Source organism: Haliotis rufescens, unplaced genomic scaffold, assembly GCF_023055435.1.
Source record: "Haliotis rufescens isolate VD_foot unplaced genomic scaffold, xgHalRufe1.0.p SCAF_9, whole genome shotgun sequence".
In the NCBI taxonomy this organism is placed as follows: Eukaryota; Metazoa; Mollusca; class Gastropoda; order Lepetellida; family Haliotidae; genus Haliotis; species Haliotis rufescens.
Genome location: NW_025964383.1, coordinates 4,942,244 through 4,966,357, shown reverse-complemented (window position 1 = coordinate 4,966,357; position 24,114 = coordinate 4,942,244). Strand labels below are relative to the sequence as shown.

The following is a 24,114-nucleotide window of genomic DNA, read 5'->3' as shown; positions in this document are numbered from 1 at the left end:
AGGACGTTTAGCGACTTTCATGCATATGCATTGTCCAAACAACCCTTTGAAACCGATGGCCGAGAATGAATGAAACAGCAAACGTGCAGGCTCGCTCGCCTGTTTTTTTTCTGCTCGCCTCGGTTCAACTTTCATGTCTTCGGGTTTCCTTTCTAACTAGCATTTTTCCAGGGAATCAGGGAATCAGGGAAGTAATGTTTGAATCTGGGGGTAACTGACCATGTTATTTGAAACAGCCGCCTTCTCCCGGACATATTTCTTCCAGTTCGTTACAGTCTGACTGTTGCAGTTCTTTTCGCCTCTTGTCTTAACTGACAGGTCCAATGAACATTGTTTGATCCTGATCTCCGTTGATTGGCTACTGACAGTGTAGGCGTGTCAATTTATGTGCATAAATTAAACAATCACCTGATTCATGTCACGCCACAGTATGTATTCCTACACCTCGAACGTTTATCAATCTCGTCATTTTTGTCTGTTTTGATATATACAACTGTTTTTGGTTAAACTTTTGTAGTTAAAACATGTTTTATGCTATCGAATTTAATTATAAGCATTGACTGTGTATTCTTTTCGGTTCATTGAGGTATGAATCGAAAAACCAATGTGCAAACTTTTGTAAGAATCCGCTACGCGGATTCATACAGTTTGCGATATCTCCTGTGAGAGCCAGTTTTGGATGATAAATGTAGATTCAATCAAAATTGTTGAAACGTTTTCATGGGCAGCAAATCTATTCAACAAGCCTATTTTCGATCACTCGCAACTCGGGCGCCATATATGTCATTGTTTCACTATGACCACCAGAAAACATACATCCTCGTCTCAGCTAGTATTTCGCACTTGGCTGCCTTACTTAGACCTTTGCTCAAAATATAATTGTATGACCAGTCCATGAAATACCACTTTTTCTTTCATATTGATTTATAAATACGACTTTAGAAGTGTATTTACACCTAGCTAAGTATGTCCATGTACATTTAAGGACATACGTGATAGTTTATTTTAAAGTAGTTTCCCATTCCATCCCATTCTACTAAAGGAAAAGTTTGAAATAGATAATGATCGTAGGTCAATGAAAGTAATGGAATTATTTGTCATAAAAGGAAAAATAAATTCTTGGTATTGAACTTCGAAAATTTAACCAGCAAAATCTTTAATATAGATGGTTTTCAATTATTATGTCTTTCCTTTTTTCTTAATTTTGGCCTAGCTAAACTACAACTTGGAGGGAAGACATACAAATTAAAATGGTGAAAAAAGAACCACAAGAATACTTTGATTGTACTCCTAGACAAATATTTATATTTGGTAATTTAGATAATGCAGAGTGAAAAAAACATAAATAAAACTATATCAAACATCAAAACGAAATCACCTTTAAACTGAGAACATTTTGTTTTTCAGAAATCGATTATCTATATATTGTGAGTAGATCTAATTACTTTTACCGTTGATGTTATAAATTGAACCATTCGATGTTCTAACAGATGAAGCTAAAGTATTATAAATCTAGGTTGTTTGATATCGGATCTATTTTGACAGCTTTCTCACTGTAAAAAAATACATTCCCTTACTCAACTCAATGCACATTATGTTTTTTGGAATATCAAGCCTTCAAACAGATATGAAAACATACCAAAATTAGAAAACTGCGCTAAATATTCTGACACTGTTAAGTCAAATGATAAACGGCCCCATTCACTCGTCGGTCGCCGTAGACATTTTCCAATCGTGATGTACTAGATATGCTTTCTAGTTCAGTCAAAGAGAATATTGTTATTTGGAAAATGAAACCACGTACGTGTATCCATTATACTACCAGAACATTAGATTGAACGCTGAATGTTCTGACGCATGTTTGCCACTACACGCTGATTGATCGGACGCATTATTCTCACTTCACGCCGAATGACGTGACGCATGTTTGCCACTACAAGCTGATTAACATGACGCATGTTTGCCACTACAAGCTGATTAACGTGACGTATGTTTGCCACTAGACACTGATTGCGATGACGCATGTTTGCCACTAGACGCTGATTGATCGGACCCATTATTCTCACTACACACCGAATGACGTGACGCATGTTTGCCACTAGACGCTGAATGACATGATGCATGTTTGCCACCACACGCTGATTGACATGACGCATGTTTGCCACAACATGCTGATAAACATGATGCATGTTTGCAACTTCACGCCGATTGACATGATGCATGTTTGCCAGTAGACGCTGATTGACATGACGCATGTTTGCCACTACAAGCTGATTGACATGATGCATGTTTGCCACTAGACGCTCAGTGACATGACACATGTTTGCCACTAGACGCTGAGTGACTTGACGCATGTTTGCCACTAGACGCTCAGTGACATGACACATGTTTGCCACTAGACGCTCAGTGACATGACACATGTTTGCCACTAGACGCTCAGTGAAATGGCGTATGTTTACCACTAGACGCTGAGTGACATGACACATCTTTGCGACTATACACTGAGTGACATGACGCATGTTTGCCACCACACGCTGATTGACATGACGCATGTTAGCCACAACATGTTGATAAACATGATGCATGTTTGCCACTAGACGCTGAGTGACATGACGCATGTTTGCCACTACACATTGATGGATTTGACGTATGTTTGCCACTACATACTGATTGACATGATGCTTGATACCACAACATGCTGTTTAACATGATGTATGTTTGCCACTACACCCTAATCGACGACAGATGATTCCCACAACACGCTGACTGATCTGATGCATGATTCCCATTACACACTAATTGCCATGATGCATGTTTGCCACAACATGCATGTTTGCCACCACACCCTGATCGACATGACGCATGATTCCCACAGCACGCTGACTGATCTGAAGCATGATTCCCACTACATGCTAATTACCATGATCCATGTTTGCCACCACACCCTGATCGACATGACGCATGATTCCCACAGCACGCTGACTGATCTGATGCATGATTCCTACTACACGCTAATTACCATGATCCATGTTTGCCACTATATGCTGATTGACATGACGCATGATTCCCATTACACACTAATTGCCATGATGCATGTTTGCCACAACATGCATGTTTACCACCACACCATGATCGACATGACGCATGATTCCCACAGCACGCTGACTGATCTGAAGCATGATTCCCACTACACGCTAATTACCATGATGCATGTTTGCCACCACACCCTGATCGACATGATGCATGATTCCCACAGCACGCTGACTGATCTGATGCATGATTCCTACTACACGCTAATTACCATGATCCATGTTTGCCACTACACCATGATCGACATGACGCATGATTCCCACAGCACGCTGACTGATCTGATGCATGATTCCCACTACACGCTAATTACCATGATGCATGTTTGCCACTACACCATGATCGACATGACGCATGATTCCCACAGCACGCTGACTGATCTGATGCATGATTCCCACTACACGCTAATTACCATGATGCATGTTTGCCACCACACCCTGATCGACATGACGCATGATTCCCACAGCATGCTGACTGATCTGATGCATGATTCCTACTACACGCTAATTACCATGATCCATGTTTGCCACTATATGCTGATTGACATGACGCATGATTCCCACAGCACGCTGACTGATCTGATGCATGATTCCTACTACACGCTAATTACCATGATCCATGTTTGCCACTATATGCTGATTGACATGACGCATGATTCCCACAGCACCCTGACTGATCTGATGCATGATTCCTACTACACGCTAATTACCATGATCCATGTTTGCCACTACACGCTGATCAACATGACACATGATTCCTATAACACTCTGACTGATCTGATGCATGATTCGCACTACATGCTGATCGACATGAAACATGTTTATCCACACATGCAAATCGACATGACGCATGATTCTTCCTACACGCCGATTGATATGATGCATGTTTGCCACAACACGCTGATCGACATAACAGATGTGTGCCCCTACACGCTGATTGACATAATGCATGTTTGCCACCACAAGCTGAATGACATGACGCATGTGTGCCACTACACGCTGATTGACATGATGCATGTTTGCCACCACAAGCTGAATGACATGACGCATGTTTGCCACAACAAGCTGATTGACATAATGCATGTTTGCCACCACAAGCTGATTGACATGACGCATGTTTGCCACTACACGCTGATTGACATAATGCATGTTTGCCACCGCACAATGGTTGACATGACGCATTTTTGCCATTACACGCTGATTCACTGGACACGTTTGCCACCATACACTGATTGACATGACGCATGTTCGCCACTACACGCTGATTGATCTGACGCATGATTCACATTAAATGCTGATTGACATGATACATGTTTGCTACTACCCGCTGATTGACATGACGCATGTTTGCCCACACACGCTGATTGACATGACGCATGTTTCTAACTACACGCTGATTCACATGACATCATGCATTTTTGCAACTACATGCTGATTGACATGACGCATGTTTGCCACTACACCCTGATTGATCTGACCCATGATTCACATTAAACGCTGATTGACATGACGCATGTTTGCTACAACATGCTGATAAACTTGATGCATGTTTGGCACTACACACTGATTGACATGACGCATGATTCACATTAAACGCTGTTGACATGAAGCATGTTTGCCACTACACGCTGATGGACATGACACACGTTTGCAACTACACACGGATTGACATGATGCATGTTTGCCACGACACGCTAATTGATCTCATGCATGATTCTCACTACACTCTCATCCACATGATGCGTGTTTGACCCTACACGCTAACTGATCTGACGCATGATTGTTCCTACACGCCGATTGACATGGCGCATGACTGATCTGATGCATGATTTCCACTACACGCTAATTGCCATGATGCATGTTTGCCACTACACCCTGATCGACATGACACATGATTCCTATAACACGCTGACTGATCTGATTGCATGATTCGCACTACATGCTGATCAACATGACACATGTTTTTCACTACATGCTAGTCGACATGACGCATGATTCTCCCTACATGCTGATTGATATGATGCATGTTTGCCACAACACGCTGGTCGATGTAACACATGTTTGCCACTACACCCTGACCGACATGATACATGATCCCTATAACACACTGACTGATCTGATGCAAGATTCGTACTACATGCTGATCGACATGACACATGTTTATCACTACATTGACATGACGTACGATTCTCCCTACAAGCTAATTGATATGACGCGTGCTTGCCACAACACACTGATCGACATAACACATGTTTGCCACTACACGTTGATTGACACAATGCATGTTTGCCACAACACGCCCATTGACATGACGCATGTTGCAAATTCACGCTGATTCATATGATGCATGATTCTCTGTACATGCTGATTGCTATGATGCATTTTTGCCACAACACGCTGAACAATGTCACACATGTTTGCCACTACACACTGATTGACATGATGCATGTTTACCACCACACGCTGATCGCCATGATGAAGGTTTGTAACCACATGCTGATTCACATGATGCATGTTTGCCACTACACGTTGGTCGCCATGACGAAGGTTTGTAACTACACGCTGATTCACATGATGCATGTTTGCCACCACACGCTGATCGCCATGACACATGTTTGTAACTACATGCTGATTCATATGATGCATGTTTGTAACTACACGCTGATTGACATGACGCATGATTCTCACTACATGCTGATTGACATGATGCAATTTTGACACTTCATGCTGATTGACCTGACGCATATTTGCCACCACACGCTGATTGATCTGACGCATGTTCGCCACTACACGCTGATTGATCTGACGCATGATTCACATTAAATGCTGATTGACATGACGCATGTTTCCCACTACACGCTGAGTGACATGACGCATGTTTGCCACTACACGTGGATTGATCTGATGCATGATTCTCACTACACTCTCATCCACATGATGCGTGTTTGACCCTACACACTGATTGATCTGACGCACGATTTTCACTACATCTTTGTCACTACACGCTAATTGGTCTGACGAATGTCTGCCACAATACGCTGATTGATCAGACACACGATTATCCCTCACGCTGATTGATATGACGCATGTTTGCCACAACACGCTGATCGACATAACACATGTTTGCCACTACACGCTGATTGGTCTGACGATTGTTTTCCACAATACGCTGATTTATCTGATGTATGATTCTCACTACATGCTGATTGACATGACGCATGTTTGCCACTACACACTGATTGATCTGACGCATGATTCACACTAAGCACTTATTGACATGACGCATGTTTGCCACTACATGCTGATTGGTCTGACAAATGTTTGCCACAATATGCTGATTGATCAGACTCACTATTCTTACTACACGCTGATTGACATGACGCATGTTTGCTACAACACACTGATTGACTTGACGCAAGATTGAAAACTACACCCTGATCGACATGATGCATGATTCCCACAGCACGCTGACTGATTTGATGCAAGATTCCCACTACACGTTAATTACCATGATCCATGTTTGCCACTACACCATGATCGACATGACACATGATTCCTATAACACGCTGACTGATCTGATTGCATGATTCGCACTACATGCTGATCAACATGACACATGTTCATCACTACATGCTAATCGACATGACGCATGATTCTCCCTACACGCTGATTGACATGACGCATGTTTGCCAAAACATGCTGATAAACATGATGCATGTTTGCAACTTCACGCCGATTGACATGATGCACGATTCTCACTTCACGCTGATTGACATGATGCTTTTTTGCCACTACACACTGATTGACATGACGCATGTTTGTCACTCCATGCTGATTGATCTGACGCATGATTCACATTAATCGGTGATTGACATGACGCATGTTTGCCATCACACGCTGATTCACATGACACATGTTTGTAACTACATGCTTATTCACATGACGCATAATTCTCACCACATGCTGATTGACATAATAAATGTTTGCCACTACATGCTGATCGCCATGACGGATGTTTGTAAGTACACGCTGATTGACATGACGCATGTTTGCAACTACACGCTGATTCACATGATGCATGATTCTCTCTACATGCTGATATGACGCATTTTTGCGACAACACGCTGATCGACGTCACACATGTTTGCCACCACACACTGATCGCCATGACACATGTTTGTAACTACATGCTGATTGATATGACGCATTTTTGCAGCTACACGCAGATTCACATGATGCATGTTTGCCACCACACACTGATCGCCATGACAAAGGTTCGTAACTACACGCTGATTCACATGATGCGTGTTTGCCAGCACACACTGATCGCCATGACACATGTTTGTAACTACACAGTGATTCATATGACATGATGCATGTTTGCCACCACGCGCTGATTGACATGGCGCATGTTTGCCACTACACGCTGATTGATCTGACGCATGATTCACATTAAATGCTTATTGACATGACGTATGTTTGCCACAACATGCTGATAAACATGATGCGTGTTTGCCACTACACGCTGATTGACATAATGCATTTTTGCCGCGACACGCTGATTGACATGACGCATGTTTGCCATTCCTTGCTGATTGATCTGATGCATGATTCACATTAAACGCTGATTGACAATGACGCATGTTTGCGACAACACGCTGATTGACATGATGCATGTATGCCACAACACGCTGATCGACATGACGCATGATTCTCACTACTCGCCGAATGACGTGACTAACATGTTTGCCACTACATGTTGATTGATCTGACGCATGATTCACATTAAACGCTGATTGACATGACGCATGGTTGCCACTACACGCTGATTGGTCTGACGAATGTTTGCCACAATACGCTGATTGATCAGACGCACGGTTCTCCCTACACGCTGATTGACATGACGCATATTTGCCACTACATGCTGATCGACATGACGCATGTTTGCCACTACATGCTGATCGACATGACGCATGTAAAAAACATACCACTACACGCTGATTGACGAATGACGCACGTTTGCCACAACACGCTCATCGACATGACGCATGATTTTCACTACACGCTGATTTATCTGATGTATGATTCTCACTTTAGCTGATTGACATGACGCATGTTGCCATTACACGCTGATTGACGAATGACGCTTGTTTTTGCCACAAAACGCTGATCGACATGACGCATGATTTTCACTACACGCTGATTGACATGATGCATGACTCTCACTACACGCTGATTGATCTGACGTATGTTGCCCACTACACGCTGATTGACGAATGACGCATGTTTGCCACAACACGCTAATCGACGTGACGCATGATTTTCACTACACGCTGATTGATCTGATGTATGATTCTCACTACACGCTGATTGACATGACGCATGTTGCCATTACACGCTGATTGACGAATGACGCTTGTTTGCCACAAAAACGCTGTTCGACATGACGCATGATTTTCACTACACGCTGATTGACATGATGCATGACTCTCACTACACGCTGATTGACATGACGCATGTTGCCATTACACGCTGATTGACGAATGACGCTTGTTTGCCACAAAAACGCTGTTCGACATGACGCATGATTTTCACTACACGCTGATTGACATGATGCATGACTCTCACTACACGCTAAATTGATCAGACGCATGATTCTCACTACACGCTGATTGATCAGACGCATGATTCTCACTACACGCTGATTGATCAGACGCATGATTCTCACTACACGCTGATTGATCAGACGCATGATTCTCACTACACGCTGATTGATCAGACGCATGATTCTCACTACACGCTGATTGATCAGACGCATGATTCTCACTACATGCTGATTGATCAGACGCATGATTCTCACTACACGCCGATTGTTCAGACGCATGATTCTCACTACACGCTGATTGATAAGACGCATGATTCTCAATACACGCTGATTGATCAGACGCATGATTCTCACTACACGCTGATTGATCAGACGCATGATTCTCACTACACGCTGATTGACATGACGCATGATTCTCACTACACGCTGATTGATCAGAAGCATGATTCTCACTACACGCTGATTATTCAGACGCATGATTCTCACTACACGCTGATTGATCAGACGCATGATTCTCACTACACGCTGATTGATCAGACGCATGATTCTCACTACACGCTGATTGATCAGACGCATGATTCTCACTACATGCTGATTGATCAGACACATGATTCTCACTACACGCTGACTGATCAGACACCTGATTCTCACTACACGCTTATTGATCAGACGCATGATTCTCACTACACGCCTTATTAACATGGCAAGTGTGCCGCAATATATTTTACCAAAGGCGCTTGTCCTCTTGAGTACGAAAATGCATACATGGTATGTGAATCCATTTTACCACAGTGTGTGAAATATAGCACCTGCACACATTGTTTAAACATCAAGGTTAATGAACGCGTATGGCATTATGTATGTTTTAAGTTCAAACTAATCAATGCAAAAGTGGACAAATAAATATCATTCAAGATAAGATTCAAATATTTGTCAAGCACAAAAATCCCTGTAGAAGCAATTAGCTCCTTTGAACAGAAAGTAGTCAATAGTCAGTGAAGAGATGGCTATGGAGTCCGACATATGACAATTGTCCCAGGGTCGGCTGATGTATGATGTGACATTCTTCCACAGAATCGTTGCATCTCTTTGCCTACCACAAGAATGAACGGAGAGGCGCATGTTGCTTGATAACTGTGAAAGCAGATCGATTTTCACAGATGCGATGTGCCATTTTTTTATATTTCATCCTATTGATTGAGTGTAGACAAGGGTTAGCACGTGGTATCTAATTCAGATAGTGCGTTTTAACCAACTGCTATTGGTTAGCGAAAAATCGATGGAGAGCTCGTGAGGCATCCGTGGCAGTGAATACAGCACGAAGAAGAGATAAACATGAATCAGCCAGAGAAGTAGCATGGGAATATGTCATGTGGTGAACGCACGTTCAATTTTTACCTACAGAACCGAGGTCACTTCAAACTATATGTATCACAGTTTCAACATCAACGCAACAACAGCAATCAGCACCGCTTTAGTTCAAGAGTTTAACAATTGAATCCATGATTGGCTCAACACAGCCAGGGTTCGGATGCTAGGTTTTTGTCCCAATCCCTGTTTCCAATGTCTCGTCCAACACAGACTAGAAACGCAGCTCTACGGGAATCCATGGATCAACTGTGCCAAAATGGAATACTGAGTGTATTATTGTGCATGATTATATATGGTTCTGTGGCGAGAGTTTCGGTGGACTCATCCGCCTTCAATATCGGGATAATTTGGACAAATGGTTGCGATGCTAATTTCACCGAAAAAGTCAATTCATCCGTTGCGGATGTTTTTGTCGGTGTCCAAAAGGATATCCTTGGGAATGGAATAGATTTGACCTTCACGCCCTATTTGTTTTGTACGGAGCAAAATGCTTTGACTCATATAGGTGATGCATTTAACGCAACTATCCCACATGCTCTAATAGGCATATCCTCGTATAGTCTCCACAAGTCTTTCTTTACTTTTTCTGAAGTGTATAAAAAAACCTACATAGCATCAGATTTTTTTATTCCAACACGGTTCAGTAGCTACGCGTTTTCGATGGTGAATGATTTCCGCCAGACATCCCTTGTGATGGTGGATATTCTGGATTATTTCCAGTGGGAAACTGTGGCCATAGTGGTGTCCGAGATGGAGTATTGGCAGGATCTGGCAACGGAAATGTTTATACAACTAAATATCAATAACTTTGATGCAAAAAAGAAGTTTTCCTTATCATCTGACTCAAATATGGAATCTGTTGTGGACATGATCACCGACAGTGACAAGGGTAAGCTTATTTAAGATGTTTTACATACCTCTTTGTTGGATGCTCATATTTACATCTATGACAGTCCATCAATGTGCAAGACTGTCCATGATCAAGAAGCTTATCCATATTTATGCACTTGTGCCTATGTTTGTTCAATCAGCATTTTCTCATAAACTTTTACTCTTATCTAAAAACTGATTTATGATGTCCAGTGTGTCTGTGGTAACACGGATACACATCACACAGAACAACATGACACTTTTTAAGTTTGTAGATGGCAGCATAATCAATATGTTGCCTATAACTTCGAGTAAGAAGGCCACTGATTTTCTAGAACATTGCTAAATGTTGCATAATTCCCAACTCACTCACTTACTCTTGTGTATGGGAATGTTATTAACCCTTATTGATACTGTTCTTACAACTGCAAACTATCTACAACATCACACTTATTTAAACATATATTTTACCCATTTATTTTAACTTGTCCAAATAAATAGTTTAGCACAAAACAGAAATAGGATTCTGTAAATTAGCGTTGATTTCAAGGCTTTAAATTCTGGACATTCATCATATGCAACTGCTTCAAACAAAGCACGACTGTTGAATTCAATGTGAAATGGATGTTTTTATGGTAATCTATTAAAAAATATTCAAACTAATATAAATGCGTTGTCATTTATATTTGGAAACAAATGTATTTGCAGAAGTCCGTATTTCCTTCTCTCGCTACTTGTCATTACTGAAGTTAACAATTGATGTTTGGTTTTTGAGCAAGCATATGGAGGGATATGATCACACTAGTACGTGTTTAAGATGGGTTAATACGCATATCTTGGTTGTTATTGTAGTCACGTGATTATATGCTTTGCGGTTCAACAAAGACGGATGCTAATAGCAGTACGTAAGTAGTAAGATATATTATTGAAAATATCTCACATTTGTACTTCTGCATATTGGCCTGAGTTGAGCGATAATAACAGTTAATAAAGCAGACATTTGCTTTGATCTACAAGCACAGTTGTCAATCAATGCGTAATACTAACGACTTTTATTCAGGTCATTACTCGAGTGATGTCTTCTATAACTGGCTAAATTTGCTGTTACACGCATCTAGAAAACCAGAGGAAATTGAAAATCAATCAAGTCTGTCAGCTGGGAATGTTGATGATTACAGGATACACGAGAAAAGAATACCAATATAATTGAGTATACTTGGAAGTATGGCAGGCACAAATCCACACTGAATATCGCACACTGATGAGAGGCCTTTGGTGAAGTTGTTTTCACGTAAGCAGGCTAAAGATTGTAGCTCCTGAGTTGCTGTCGGACATGCGATATTGCTGCTATACTATGAGCTTAACAAATAATTCATCATGTATATAATACGTACACACGCACCCAGGTACGCACGCGCACTCACACACACACACACACACAAATATGCACGCACTTTCTAAACTTCAAATAATTTTAACAACCGATATTGTCGTGAATAATTAGGTAATATATAATAGCTACATTACTTGTCAATGTTTTTAATAATACCAGCTTATGGAAATGAGAATTAACATAACTCTAATAATGTATCATTATGATGTGTCACTGTATTTCACATTTCTGAAATTGTACTTGAATTTTATATGCTTGTTAATTACCTTCATGCGATCAATTACAGTAGTCTTGCGTCAGTCACTATTGGCCGTCATAACAATTATTTTGACATAGCATTGTGGACTACATAATATTTTTTCTTCAATCTCACAACAGTTCTAACAACCTTCTTCTGGGTATTCACCAGAAATGCCAAAGAAAGGCAATTGTAGAAGCTGCAGCCAGTCACATAATAGAAGCGCTGCTCTTGCACCGTTTTCCTGTTATTTAATGTAAATATGGTCCTTTGTTCTCGAAGTGGGGCTGTAAAGGAACAATTCTTACGGGAAGATACTTTGATCTATAGATGTAATCTAGTCAATGACATGGACGTTAAGGTTTCGAAAAAAGGGGGAGCAGTTTTAAAAAATCGTTACAGGTTGGTATGTTATCTGTTTCGGTTCAAATCGGTATGATCTATATGAAACCGTGTTTGTAATTCTGGGCCAACCAAACTTATTATAAAAATTAAGTTAGTTTCATGACGGTAGCTACGTCGCTTACAGCGGCGAATTCATAGCAGAGAGATTGCTAATCTAGTAAATCACTGCCGCCATCCATAATAGGGTACAGCTCTTTTCTGCACGTCATGCCAGTAATTGACTACGTTTTCCAGCCCACCTGCCGGGCCCACTTTTATATCCAATTTACTTTGACCACCCTATGGCTACACGACATCTAATGCACTTCCATCTCCAGTAATAGTAAAATACGAATCGATTATGGGACGGAACATCTAACGAGAATGGTATCCAAGCATTGTCTTAAATTAGACTCTAGAATAACCTTTGACAGAGTGGTTCCAGCAAATTATAAAATATATCAAATTTGAATACAATATCAAGTATACAACAATATCCTTTTAATATTAATTTTGTTGTAATGCTTTTCTGATATTACAAGGCAATATATGTAATTTGTTATTTAGTTCCTGTTGCTTGGTATAGTTAAATATATGTATGATGACCTACCAATCGCCTACTTTTACATTTGACTTACACACTATGTACCTTTAACAACATGCACCTTTTTTCTAGTTAGCAATCTGTCCGTTTCTTTATATAAGTCTCTTTAGCGTTTGGGTGACAATCAATGCTGTCGACTACCACCTGTCAGTCACTGTTAACTGCACGTTTTGCATTTATCGTTTAACCCATGTCACTTTCCACTAAACGGACAAGAACACGTACAAACCATTTCTTGAAACGTCCACGTTTTGAATGTATCAGAATGAACATTGAACTACGGTTAATGATATATTCATATTCATAACACAACGCCTGTTATAGCTTTGCTTTGGTATGTTAGGGGCGGTGGGATAGTCTAGTGGTTAATGCGTTCGCTCGTCTCGCTGAACACCCGGGTTCGACTCCCCACGAGGGCACAATGTGTGAAGCCCATTTCTGGTGTCCCCCGCCGCAATATTGCTGGATCATTTCTAAGAGCGGCGTAAAACCATACTCAGTCACTTACTTTGATTTGTTAACGTGAACTCAGATTAAGTACTAGTCCATTCGTCTCACTTACTAAGATTTTATAGCTGGGATTAGTAAAGTTACATTTAAGTCAGTGTTGGTAGTCAAAAGAAAGGCCACGAATTGGACAAGCGTTATGACATCATAAATTATATTACCCTCCCAAGATAATCATTCAATATATACCAATAACAAAAATATGACTCATCAGTCTTCTCATCACGAGGCTAAAACCTGTCACGAATTTGTACCGGATCTTTTTACCATACCCTTTATCGTCTGCAACCATGCACGCGATGTTCATTGCCTTGTCTTTATCTTTCAGTTTATGCATAAACATTAGTGGAATTTGTCTGTTTTTACTTCACAACCATTCGCAAGGGAATAAATGTGTTTGTTTACCTAACACGTCAAGGAACATTTCTCTCCGTTTACCTCATACGTCAGGGAACGTTTCTCTTTGTTTACCTCATACGTCAGGGAACGTTTCTCTTTGTTTACCTCATACGTCAGGGAACATTTCTCTTTGTTTACCTCATACGTCAGGGACCATTTATGTTTGTTTATTTCATACGACAGGGAACATTTCTGTTTGTTAACCTCAAACATCAGGGAGATATCTCTTTCTATACCTCATATGTCAGGGAACATTTCTGTTTGTTAACCTCAAACATCAGGGAGATATCTGTTTCTATACCTCATATGTCAGGGAACATTTCTGTTTGTTTACCTCACACGTCAAGGACTATATATCTAGTTCTTTACCTCCTATTTCTGGTGTCCCCCGCCGTGATATTGCTGGAATATTGCTAAAAGCGGCGTAAAACCATACTCACTCACTCACTCTTTACCTCCTACGTCAGGTACAGTTTCTGTTTGTTTATCTCATACGTCAAGTAATATACATAGTTGTTTCCCTCATACCTTTGTTTACCCCATGCGTTAGGCAAAAGTTGTGTTAGTTTACCTCACACATCAAGGAATACATCAAGTTCTTCACCTCATATGTCAAGGAACATTTCGGTTTGTTCACCTCATTAGTCAGGGAACATTTCGGTTTGTTCACCTTATACGTCAAGGAACATTTCGGTTTGTTCACCTCATTCGTCAGGGAACATTTTGGTTCGTTCACCTCATTAGTCAGGGAACATTTCGGTTTGTTCACCTCATTCGTCAGGGAACATTTCGGTTCGTTCACCTCATTCGTCTGGGAACATTTCGGTTTGTTCACCTCATACATCAGAAAACATTTCGGTTTGTTCACCTCATACGCCAGGGAACATTTCTCTTTGTTTACCTCATAAATGATGGAATCATTTGTTTAACTGATACAGCAGGACACATATCAATTTGTTTACCTCATACGTCAGGGGACATATCTATATATTTATTCTCCCTTACATTAGCGAACAGATGTGTATGTTCACCCGAAATAACAGACCGCCTCCGTGGAGCGTCCGCCCGGAGAGCCGGGGTTCGATTCCCAACCGCGCCAAAGTCGTTAAAAGATTATCAGAATGGCTGTATTCCTGGTAGCAAACCCGGGTACTCTCCCAATGTCAGTCAACAGATAAGGAGGTACCAAACCTACGGCACCGAGAACAAAGGGGAGTCGGACAACTTAGTACAGGGAATGCAAGCGGGATATTTTGAAAAAAGGCATATTTGACATGTTTCTTTCTGAATCTTGTCAATCACATTAGTGTCAAAAAGGACAGACAATTCAATAATATAAATTATTTCATTGGATTTATCAAAAAGGACAAAATCAGGTTTTTCGGCCTGGATAGGTCTGAGACTGTATACGGGCCTATTCCAAAGAATTTTGTATTTTTCATTTTCCATGATGCCCTCTACATCATCTGGGTCGTCCATCGATGGATCTCATGGACCACAAGCTTGACGAAGACAGTAATAAAAGGATCGAGCCACTCCATCATTAAGATACTGTGTTTGTGCCAAAGCTGGGCATCCACTGACAATGACAGTCTCATTAAATTCATTGCATAATCTACATTGCATATTTACATTTTGAAGCAAAATCAAACATTGACGGGTTAGACTGGGAATTGGCTGGTCCTGAGCAGCAAACAGAAAGCCTTCTGTTTCACTTTTCAGGCCAACCAACTTCACCCAAGCGAAGGACTCTGCAGGGATCTTCTCAACACACTGCACATAAACGCGATGCAGTGGTCGTTCAGATTTGATATGACACTTCGCTTTGTTGACACTCATTTATGTACCGCCCAACAATACAGAACCATCAACAAAATCAACGTTGACATTGAGATTATGTCCCATATCCTTGGCTCGTTTACGAAAACTGTGGAATGCCTTGTTTCCATCATGAGTCTTGACATGCTTTACAAGAGAATGATCAGATAAATAGATGTGTGGAAAAGTGCACAGAACAATTCTATAATAAAGAGCCCCAACGTTAATCAAATCACAAGAGAATGATCAGATAAATAGATGTGTGGAAAAGTGCACAGAACAATTCTATAATAAAGAGCCCCAACGTTAATCAAATCACGCCCTCCCATTATGATTGGTATATTTTTATTATCATTATGATAATTATTACTACTTCTGCTACTACTATTATCAAATTTGATTTTGCGACTTTAACATCTCACATCATCTGTAATATTGAAAGATCTAAGACAAATGCGAGCTGGATGTATCCTTGAAGTCTTGTTACTTTGTTAATGTTACGATGCAGTTAAGCGGGATCAGGGATCTTCTCAACACACTGCACATAAACGCGATGCAGTGGTCGTTCAGATAGGCTCAGAGTCTGAGCCGATTTGATATGGCACTTCGCTTGGTTGACACTCATTTCTGTACCGTCCAGCAGCACAGAACCACCAACATTGACATTGAAATAATGTCAATCATCCTTGGCTCGTTTAAGGAAACTGTGGAATGCCTTGTTTTCATCTTGTCTTGACATGCAAGAGGATCATCAGACAAATACATGTGTGCAAAAGTGGACAATACAATTCCATGATGAAGAGCCCCACGTTAATCAAACCACGCCCTCCCATCATAATATGGTAAATATAAGCGATTGAGGGTAGAGCGAGGGTGTTTGGATCTATTGTCTGACATAATTCTTCGTGTGAGGGTGTCAATACCCTGAATTTCTTGTTTCGTCCAATCAACAACACCAAAAGAATACAAACGAATACAAAAGCATAAGTATTTGTGTCTTTGACGTTATTGCGAGCGTTCAGCTCTAATTTCTAAACTCGAGATTTTCTTAAGTCTCCAGTTGTACTCCGCACGAAGTTTCCTTGATATGGGCATTATGGAGTTTGTCCGTATCCTGCATCCCGACAAGGAGAATCTTTTTTTAGTGTGGATCCTCCATTGGCAAAAACTTCAAGGTCATCCATGGAAAGGAGATGAGTGAGTAGTTTTGGGAATCAGTGCTGAGGAAATCCAGAATGATAACCTTCTTCTTCGCTAAGCAAAACGCTGAAGGATTTAGTGACAAACAGAAAAGCAAAGGTCTAAAAGAATCACCCTGAAATATTCCTCTTCTTGTAGAAATGGATTCCGAAGTTACCACCTGCCCCTGCGAATATATCTCAAGCCGAGTTGACAAGCAATTCATTAAAAACTTCAGTAAAATAAGTAGTCGCTCGGGGAGGTCAATACATTTCAGTGACTTCAAAATTCATTCGTGAGGTACAGAATCATGAGCTTTTCTGTAGTCAAACCAACACATTGAGAGGTTACGGTGGTTAGTTTTAGCCTCTTCAATTATCATTTTCTGAACTAGCAATTGATTCTTAAAACCTCAACATCCCTTTCTGCTCCATGTAAATAATGTCTTTGGAGTGAGCTAGTTGGGTTTAACGCCGCTTTCAACATTATTCCCATTTAAACAGTGAAGTAATGGTATTTGGACACAGGGGGACAGCTTCCAAAACCGGTTTCGAATAACATCAGACCCTGGTGCCGTATTAGATTTGGACTTTTTAATTACCAACAACAGTGGTGACTTTATTTTGTCATGTACATTACTATTGTATACCTCTACCCATGGCTCTTCGAGGTTGCAGTTGCCGGGTATAGACCACAAGTGTTTCCAAACCTTTCATCGGAATACATGGTGGTTCTTTATCATTGCCATTGGTTGCATTTAACTGCCTGTAAAACTGTTTTTCATTTGTTTTGACCAGTTTATTTTGTTTAATGAAAAGTTATTTTTCTTATCCTACTTTCTCTTTCTTTCTGTCCAAACCTTTATCTTTGCCTTCAGAGAATAAAGAATTGATTTATAATGTTCTCTTTTGTTGTCTTGTATTGTGTTTTATAATTTATCCAAATTGTCTTTTGGCGTTTTGACATTCATTGCCCTAAGGAACGTAATGTCAAGCAAAGTTTGATCCAGGATATAGCTTTACTTCTTTCAGTTAGTTTTATTTGGAACCGGTTGTTCTTTAGATAATTTTGTTTATTACCCTTTTGTGATTTGAAAGCCGTATAGAGTTCCTCCAATGTTCCAGCAGCAGCATACACGCAACAGTTAATGTCATGCACAAAACAGTCCGCATGAAGAGTGACAGAAATAATGTCATTTAATTTATCAAGTTGATTCTGTGGAAATGATTCGTAAGATTGTTTAATTGGCATCCGTTTATCAATCGATAAATCCCAGATTTGATTATAGAATGACATACACAAAATATACAGGGGATCATTGACAGAATAGGGGTCGGAATCGGGAGAAAACTCAAAATTAGGCGCCCATTTGAGGGGCATCAGTGACGACTGTGTCAGGTAATTTAGGGAGAATAATGTGAACGTTCATTTTCGGGTCTGCTACTGTTATAACTGGTTGGTTGGTTTGTTGTTTAACGCCGCACTCAGCAAACTTCCAGCTTTATGACGGCGGTCTGTAAATAATCGAGTCTGGACCAGACAATCCAGTGATTCATATCATGAGCATCGATCCACGCAATTGGGATCGATGACATGCATCAATCAAGTCAGCGACCCTGACCAACCAATCCCGTTAGTCGCCTTTAACGACAAGCATGGGTTGCTGAAGATCTATTTTCTACCCCGGATCTTCACGGGTCTACTGTTCTAACTGAGGGTTCGTGCAAAAGCGCCTGACGAGTGTTTGGCAGTTAGCTTACCAGGTTCACAGATCATATATAATCATAGTCGCCGGAGCTGGTCACGGCTGTTTTGTTCTGTCAGGTATGCATACATTGGCATGGCTTTGTCCCAATGCTGCTGACCCGTGAAGATTCCGGGGTAGAATAGGTCTTCAGCAACCCATGCTTGCCGTAAAAGGTGACTATGCTTGCCGTAAAAGGCGACTAACGGGATCGGGTAGTCAGGCTCGCTGACTTGGTTGATGCATGTCATCGATCCCAATTGCGTCGATCGATGCTATGATGTCAATCACTGGATTGTCTGGTCCAGACTCGATTATTTACAGACCGCCGTCATATAGCTGGAATATTGCTGAGTGCGGCGTTCAACAACAAACCAACCAACTCAATGCTGCTTCAACAATTTATCATTTACTCGTGGTATTTCTGGCCACCCTGTTGCTTTCGCACACACAAGAAGTGTGGACTTCAGTTGCTGCGTCCATGATAGTCTTGGACGGGTCCTGTACCCGCCCCTTGGGCAAATTCCATCTGAGACTGAGTGGGCTGTGGAGATACAAGATGAGTTTCTTCTTGGCTTTCTGTAACCAAGTTTTGAAACAGTTTCAGGGAGTTAGCCCTAACTGGGTGATGTACCTTCCGTTCAGGGGAATAAATCCCCCCTATCTAGGCCCACCACGGAGAGGCGTACATCATCAGGCCATTATTATTAATATTCCATAATTACTATGTGTTATATTTCATTAATCAATTTCGAAACAATTGTCTTGTAGGACTGTCAACAATCAATATTACAAACAGACGCGTCTTGCATATCTACGGTTGCTAATCATGCTTTTGAATTAACAGGGAGTCCTACAGGAATGGGGGAACTATTCGACAGAGTTCAGTTTCGTAAAAGCATGTAAACTCTGAAGACCGCGAGACTGGTTGATATTTCAATGACAAAAAGAGTAGTCACATTTAGTCCCGTTGATCGTTTGTATGATCTGATGAAAACTTGAGGTGTTTTGCGGTAATGTGTAGCTGCATATTTCTTTCTTGACAATGCAATTACTTCTAAACTTAAATGTGGCAAATTTGCTACGTTTTAACATTGATGAAATACTTGTGTCTTATGCGAACAATCTTAACTATTTGTAATCAAGTTTTGGCTTATGAAACCTTGGGAGTGTAATAATGTTTCCTATCGTAAAAAAGAGACAATACAGCCATATTAAACCTATTGATTACTTTCAAACACAGAAACACATTTTACACAGTAAAATATAAGAATGTGTTTGGTTATGAAGGTTGAATGTTCTTATTTAGCAGTTGTGATCAGATCACTTTCAAGCGTCGCCGGGAAGCAATGGCGTCTTTACTGAAAGCGCTATTTCCACTGCCGAGTCGCTATCACCACATGATAGTCGATGACCTCGGACTATTGATTCTTTGCCAGAAATATCAAGCATTTATGCCAAGCTTGGTCACCGTGAAAACTATCAAGGTCCTTCATTAAAGAACCGTGTTTTTATGGTTTCTCTTAAAAGCTGGCTGTCTGAGTCGAATGACAAAGATGACTAGTCTCGAAGCAGCATTTCCGAAAAATAATGTATTGTCTATTACTGTTTATGAGTTCAAGCATCTGTGGCCCACCGTCTCTACGACATGCACATTTCACACAACCAGGCATTTCTTCAGGGAAAGGAATGTCTTATACTCACTTACAATTTAAAATAGATGTTATTTGCTTGTTTGTTAGCATGTTGTTTAAAGTCGCAGTCACAAACACATCATGTCGATCGTGTAATAATCATAATAAACATGACGTTTTCTGGAGACGGAGTCGGAACCCCAAAAGGGGCGATAAACGTACGAAAATATATGCATTATAATCAACTCAAGAATATGTTTCAATACTTTACTGTAACCGAAGAATCTAAATGCACATACGAAATCTTGAAGAAAAGCTTCAACATAGCACTCGCTTTGCATGATCCCACTCTTTGAGCGGGAAACAGATCATCGTAATGGCATCATGTCTTGTAAACGTCTAACTAATTCTGAGAAAATTATACCTATAGGATGTTCTTCTTTTGTTTGAAAATGCTTTGTGAAAACGCAGGAAACAAATATGTTTCTTTTATTCCATTAATAAACATGTATGTACCTTATGGAATATGTCAAAAGCACATACACAATTAAACAAGCAAACTCCCTCTCATGTTACGATGAACGTGAACGCCAGTTCTTAATTTTGCATTATCCGAAATGCGGGTGAGTGGCTAAGTATCTGGCATGATACAATGTCTGTAACTTATGTAACTCATATCTGCTCGGGGCGCTGGGGTTGCCTAGTGGTTTTAAACGTTCGCTCGTCACGCCGAAGACCCGGCTTCGTTTCCCCACATGTGTACAATGTGTGAAGCCTATTTCTGGTGTCCCCCGCCGTAATATTGTTGGATTATTGCTCCAAGCGGCGTAAAATCATACTTACTCACTAATATCTTCTGACGACACATATAAGGTTACATATATAATGTTACGTATGTCGTGCTTCCGTGAAAAGAGAACAAAAGTAACTGACCATTCATCTTCCTGCTCCTATCAAAGCCTAGTTTCTACGATTGCCACATCAAGGCCACTTTGCTTGGCTCGACCCTGGCACCACCTCGCGTACATGTCGGGTTGTGCCCCTTGTAATGAAAACGCAATATCTAATCAAAACGCATGGTTTGTTTGTTTGTTGTTTAACGCTACACTCAGCAATATCCCAGCTACATGGCGGCGGTATGTAAATAATCGAGTCTGGACCAGACAAACCAGTGATTGACGTCATGCACATCGATCTACGCAATTGGGATCGATGACATACATCAACCAAGTCACCAAGCCTGACCACCCGATTCCGTTAGTAGCCACTTACGATAAGCAGAGTTGCCTTTTACAGCAAGCATGGGCTACTGAAGACCTATTCTACCCCGGATCCTCACGGGTCTCAAAACGCATAGCTTCGTAAGATGGCGACTACTATAGGCGGCGACCTAGTCGATCAGATAATGAAAACATTTGCGATTTCATCCCTGACAAAAAAAACAAAGGCAATCGTTGGGGTGTTAAAAAGATGAAACAAAGACAGGCAGCGGTAAATCTCTTTCATACGAAGGCGTACCAGTCGTGGATGTTGATTTTGTGAAACGTTCTCTTATTGGACTATCGATATGTGCGATAGTCCAATCATATTTACGCACAGGAAAGTGGGCTTGATGTGGCAAGGGTGGAAACAAGACTTTAATAAAAAGGCTAGTGGACGCTCTTAACTCGAGAAGATGCAGACCAGTTGGTATTGACTTTCTTTAGCCTTCATCCAAGTTTAGGGAACGTTGATGATATTATATAAATAAAGGCGACAGTACCATAAGAAATCCCTGCCAAAAGCAGAGAACGATTCCCTAGCATATTATGGGCATGTGTGTATGAATTCTGATCAATGAACAATTAACAAATTATATTTAAAAACACAGGATAAGATATACAGTCGTAAAAAGGCAAGACAATATGTCAAAATATGGTAATATACACCAACAGTCCACAATACATAAGTCACTGGATTCACATGGTCCAGTATTTGGTCACAGTTGAATGTCTTGAATGAGTTCGTGCTCTGTTCTTGAATCCAGTAAACAGTGTTGGAGCCAGCGGGAAACATCAGTGCTTTCCGACAGGAATCACGTTCGTACTGGACAAGCATATAAGTCACAATTCTTGTCGTAGCAGGAAGGCCTCGAATCGCCCTTGTCTCACACTTATGTACAGACAACCTTCCAGTGATATCGCGAAGCGGCTCGAACCATGTAGTCCGTCAACAACTGTAGAAAAGGCAGAAGACAAGCTCCTTCCAGTGGAGATCTCTTTAATAGGGAGGGTAACGAAGTTGTCAAGGGCTGGGACGGAGTTTGGACTATAAACAACCAAGCGTATTCACTACATATCGCGGTGACGACCAAATCACACATTATACGCGCGCCTCAATCAATTTACCAATTACTATAATCAGAAATAAATTTACAATATGCACTTCCACACACGAAGTTACGAATGTATTAAGTCGAGGTCAGCATAATAATAATTATTTTCAACCGTGGACATAATCACTTTAGATACTTCCCACGGTTGGGATAAGGAAGGTTTCATTATCGAAACATACACATCATTCAGATTCAGATTTCTATTGGTGTGTTTTAAAAGAATCTCTTGAATGTCCATATTGATGATATAATAAATGAAATCATATCCATATTTTTGGCATATCTGATATAATTATAGGTGTATATGTCACCACCAAGGCACCTTATTATAATTTCAAATCTGTCAGGGCTGGTTAAGTCTTATGTTTAGTAATATGTTACCTTGATATGTCTCCTTTATCTTGACTGGTTTAAAGGCTTAAGATTAAATTTAACCTAAATAATCACCCTTCACATGGACATCAAATGTAAAATGAAAAATGTATAGCAACGAAGTTGGACTTACTAATTTAATGTCCATATTAAAGACATATTCCAGCGATATGACGGAGATCTGTAAATGATCGAGTCTTGTCCAGACAATCCAGTGATTGACATCATGGGCAACGATCTACGCAATTGGGACACGATGACATGCATCAACCAAGTCAGCGACCGTAATCACCTGATCCCGTTAGTCCCCTCTAACGACAAGGTCATGGGGATCGTTCAGTATTAGCCATCCAGAGTAGATACACGTACCGAGGCAGTTTTGTCGATCGATTATCAAATATGGTCAGATGATATCACTGGGGAACATTGCCGAATATTATATTTTAACGACAATAGTAAAGACATATACGCGGAGAAAGTGAAATATCCAGCGATCATTGGAATCGTCTTATATTTGATATATGACATGACCATTT

The 24,114-nt window shown here is 40.6% G+C and overlaps 2 protein-coding genes across 2 annotated transcripts in view; both read left to right on the top strand.

Annotated features, from left to right (window-relative positions):
* The first annotated feature begins 5,624 nt into the window (after positions 1–5,624).
* Positions 5,625–9,390, top strand: LOC124151439 (sex-determining region Y protein-like). The gene is made up of 2 exons (XM_046523907.2): positions 5,625–5,633; positions 8,767–9,390. The coding sequence occupies exons 1-2, from the start codon at positions 5,625–5,627 to the stop codon at positions 9,388–9,390; spliced, it is 633 nt and encodes a 210-aa protein (XP_046379863.2).
* A 608-nt stretch (positions 9,391–9,998) lies between these two features.
* Positions 9,999–24,114, top strand: part of LOC124151459 (retinal guanylyl cyclase 2-like) — a 596,567-nt gene continuing 582,451 nt past the window's right edge. Inside the window, exon 1 of the mRNA XM_046523944.2 lies at positions 9,999–10,951. Coding sequence (XP_046379900.2) covers positions 10,255–10,951 — 697 coding nt within the window. The 5' untranslated portion in view covers positions 9,999–10,254. The remainder of the gene's footprint in view (positions 10,952–24,114) is intronic.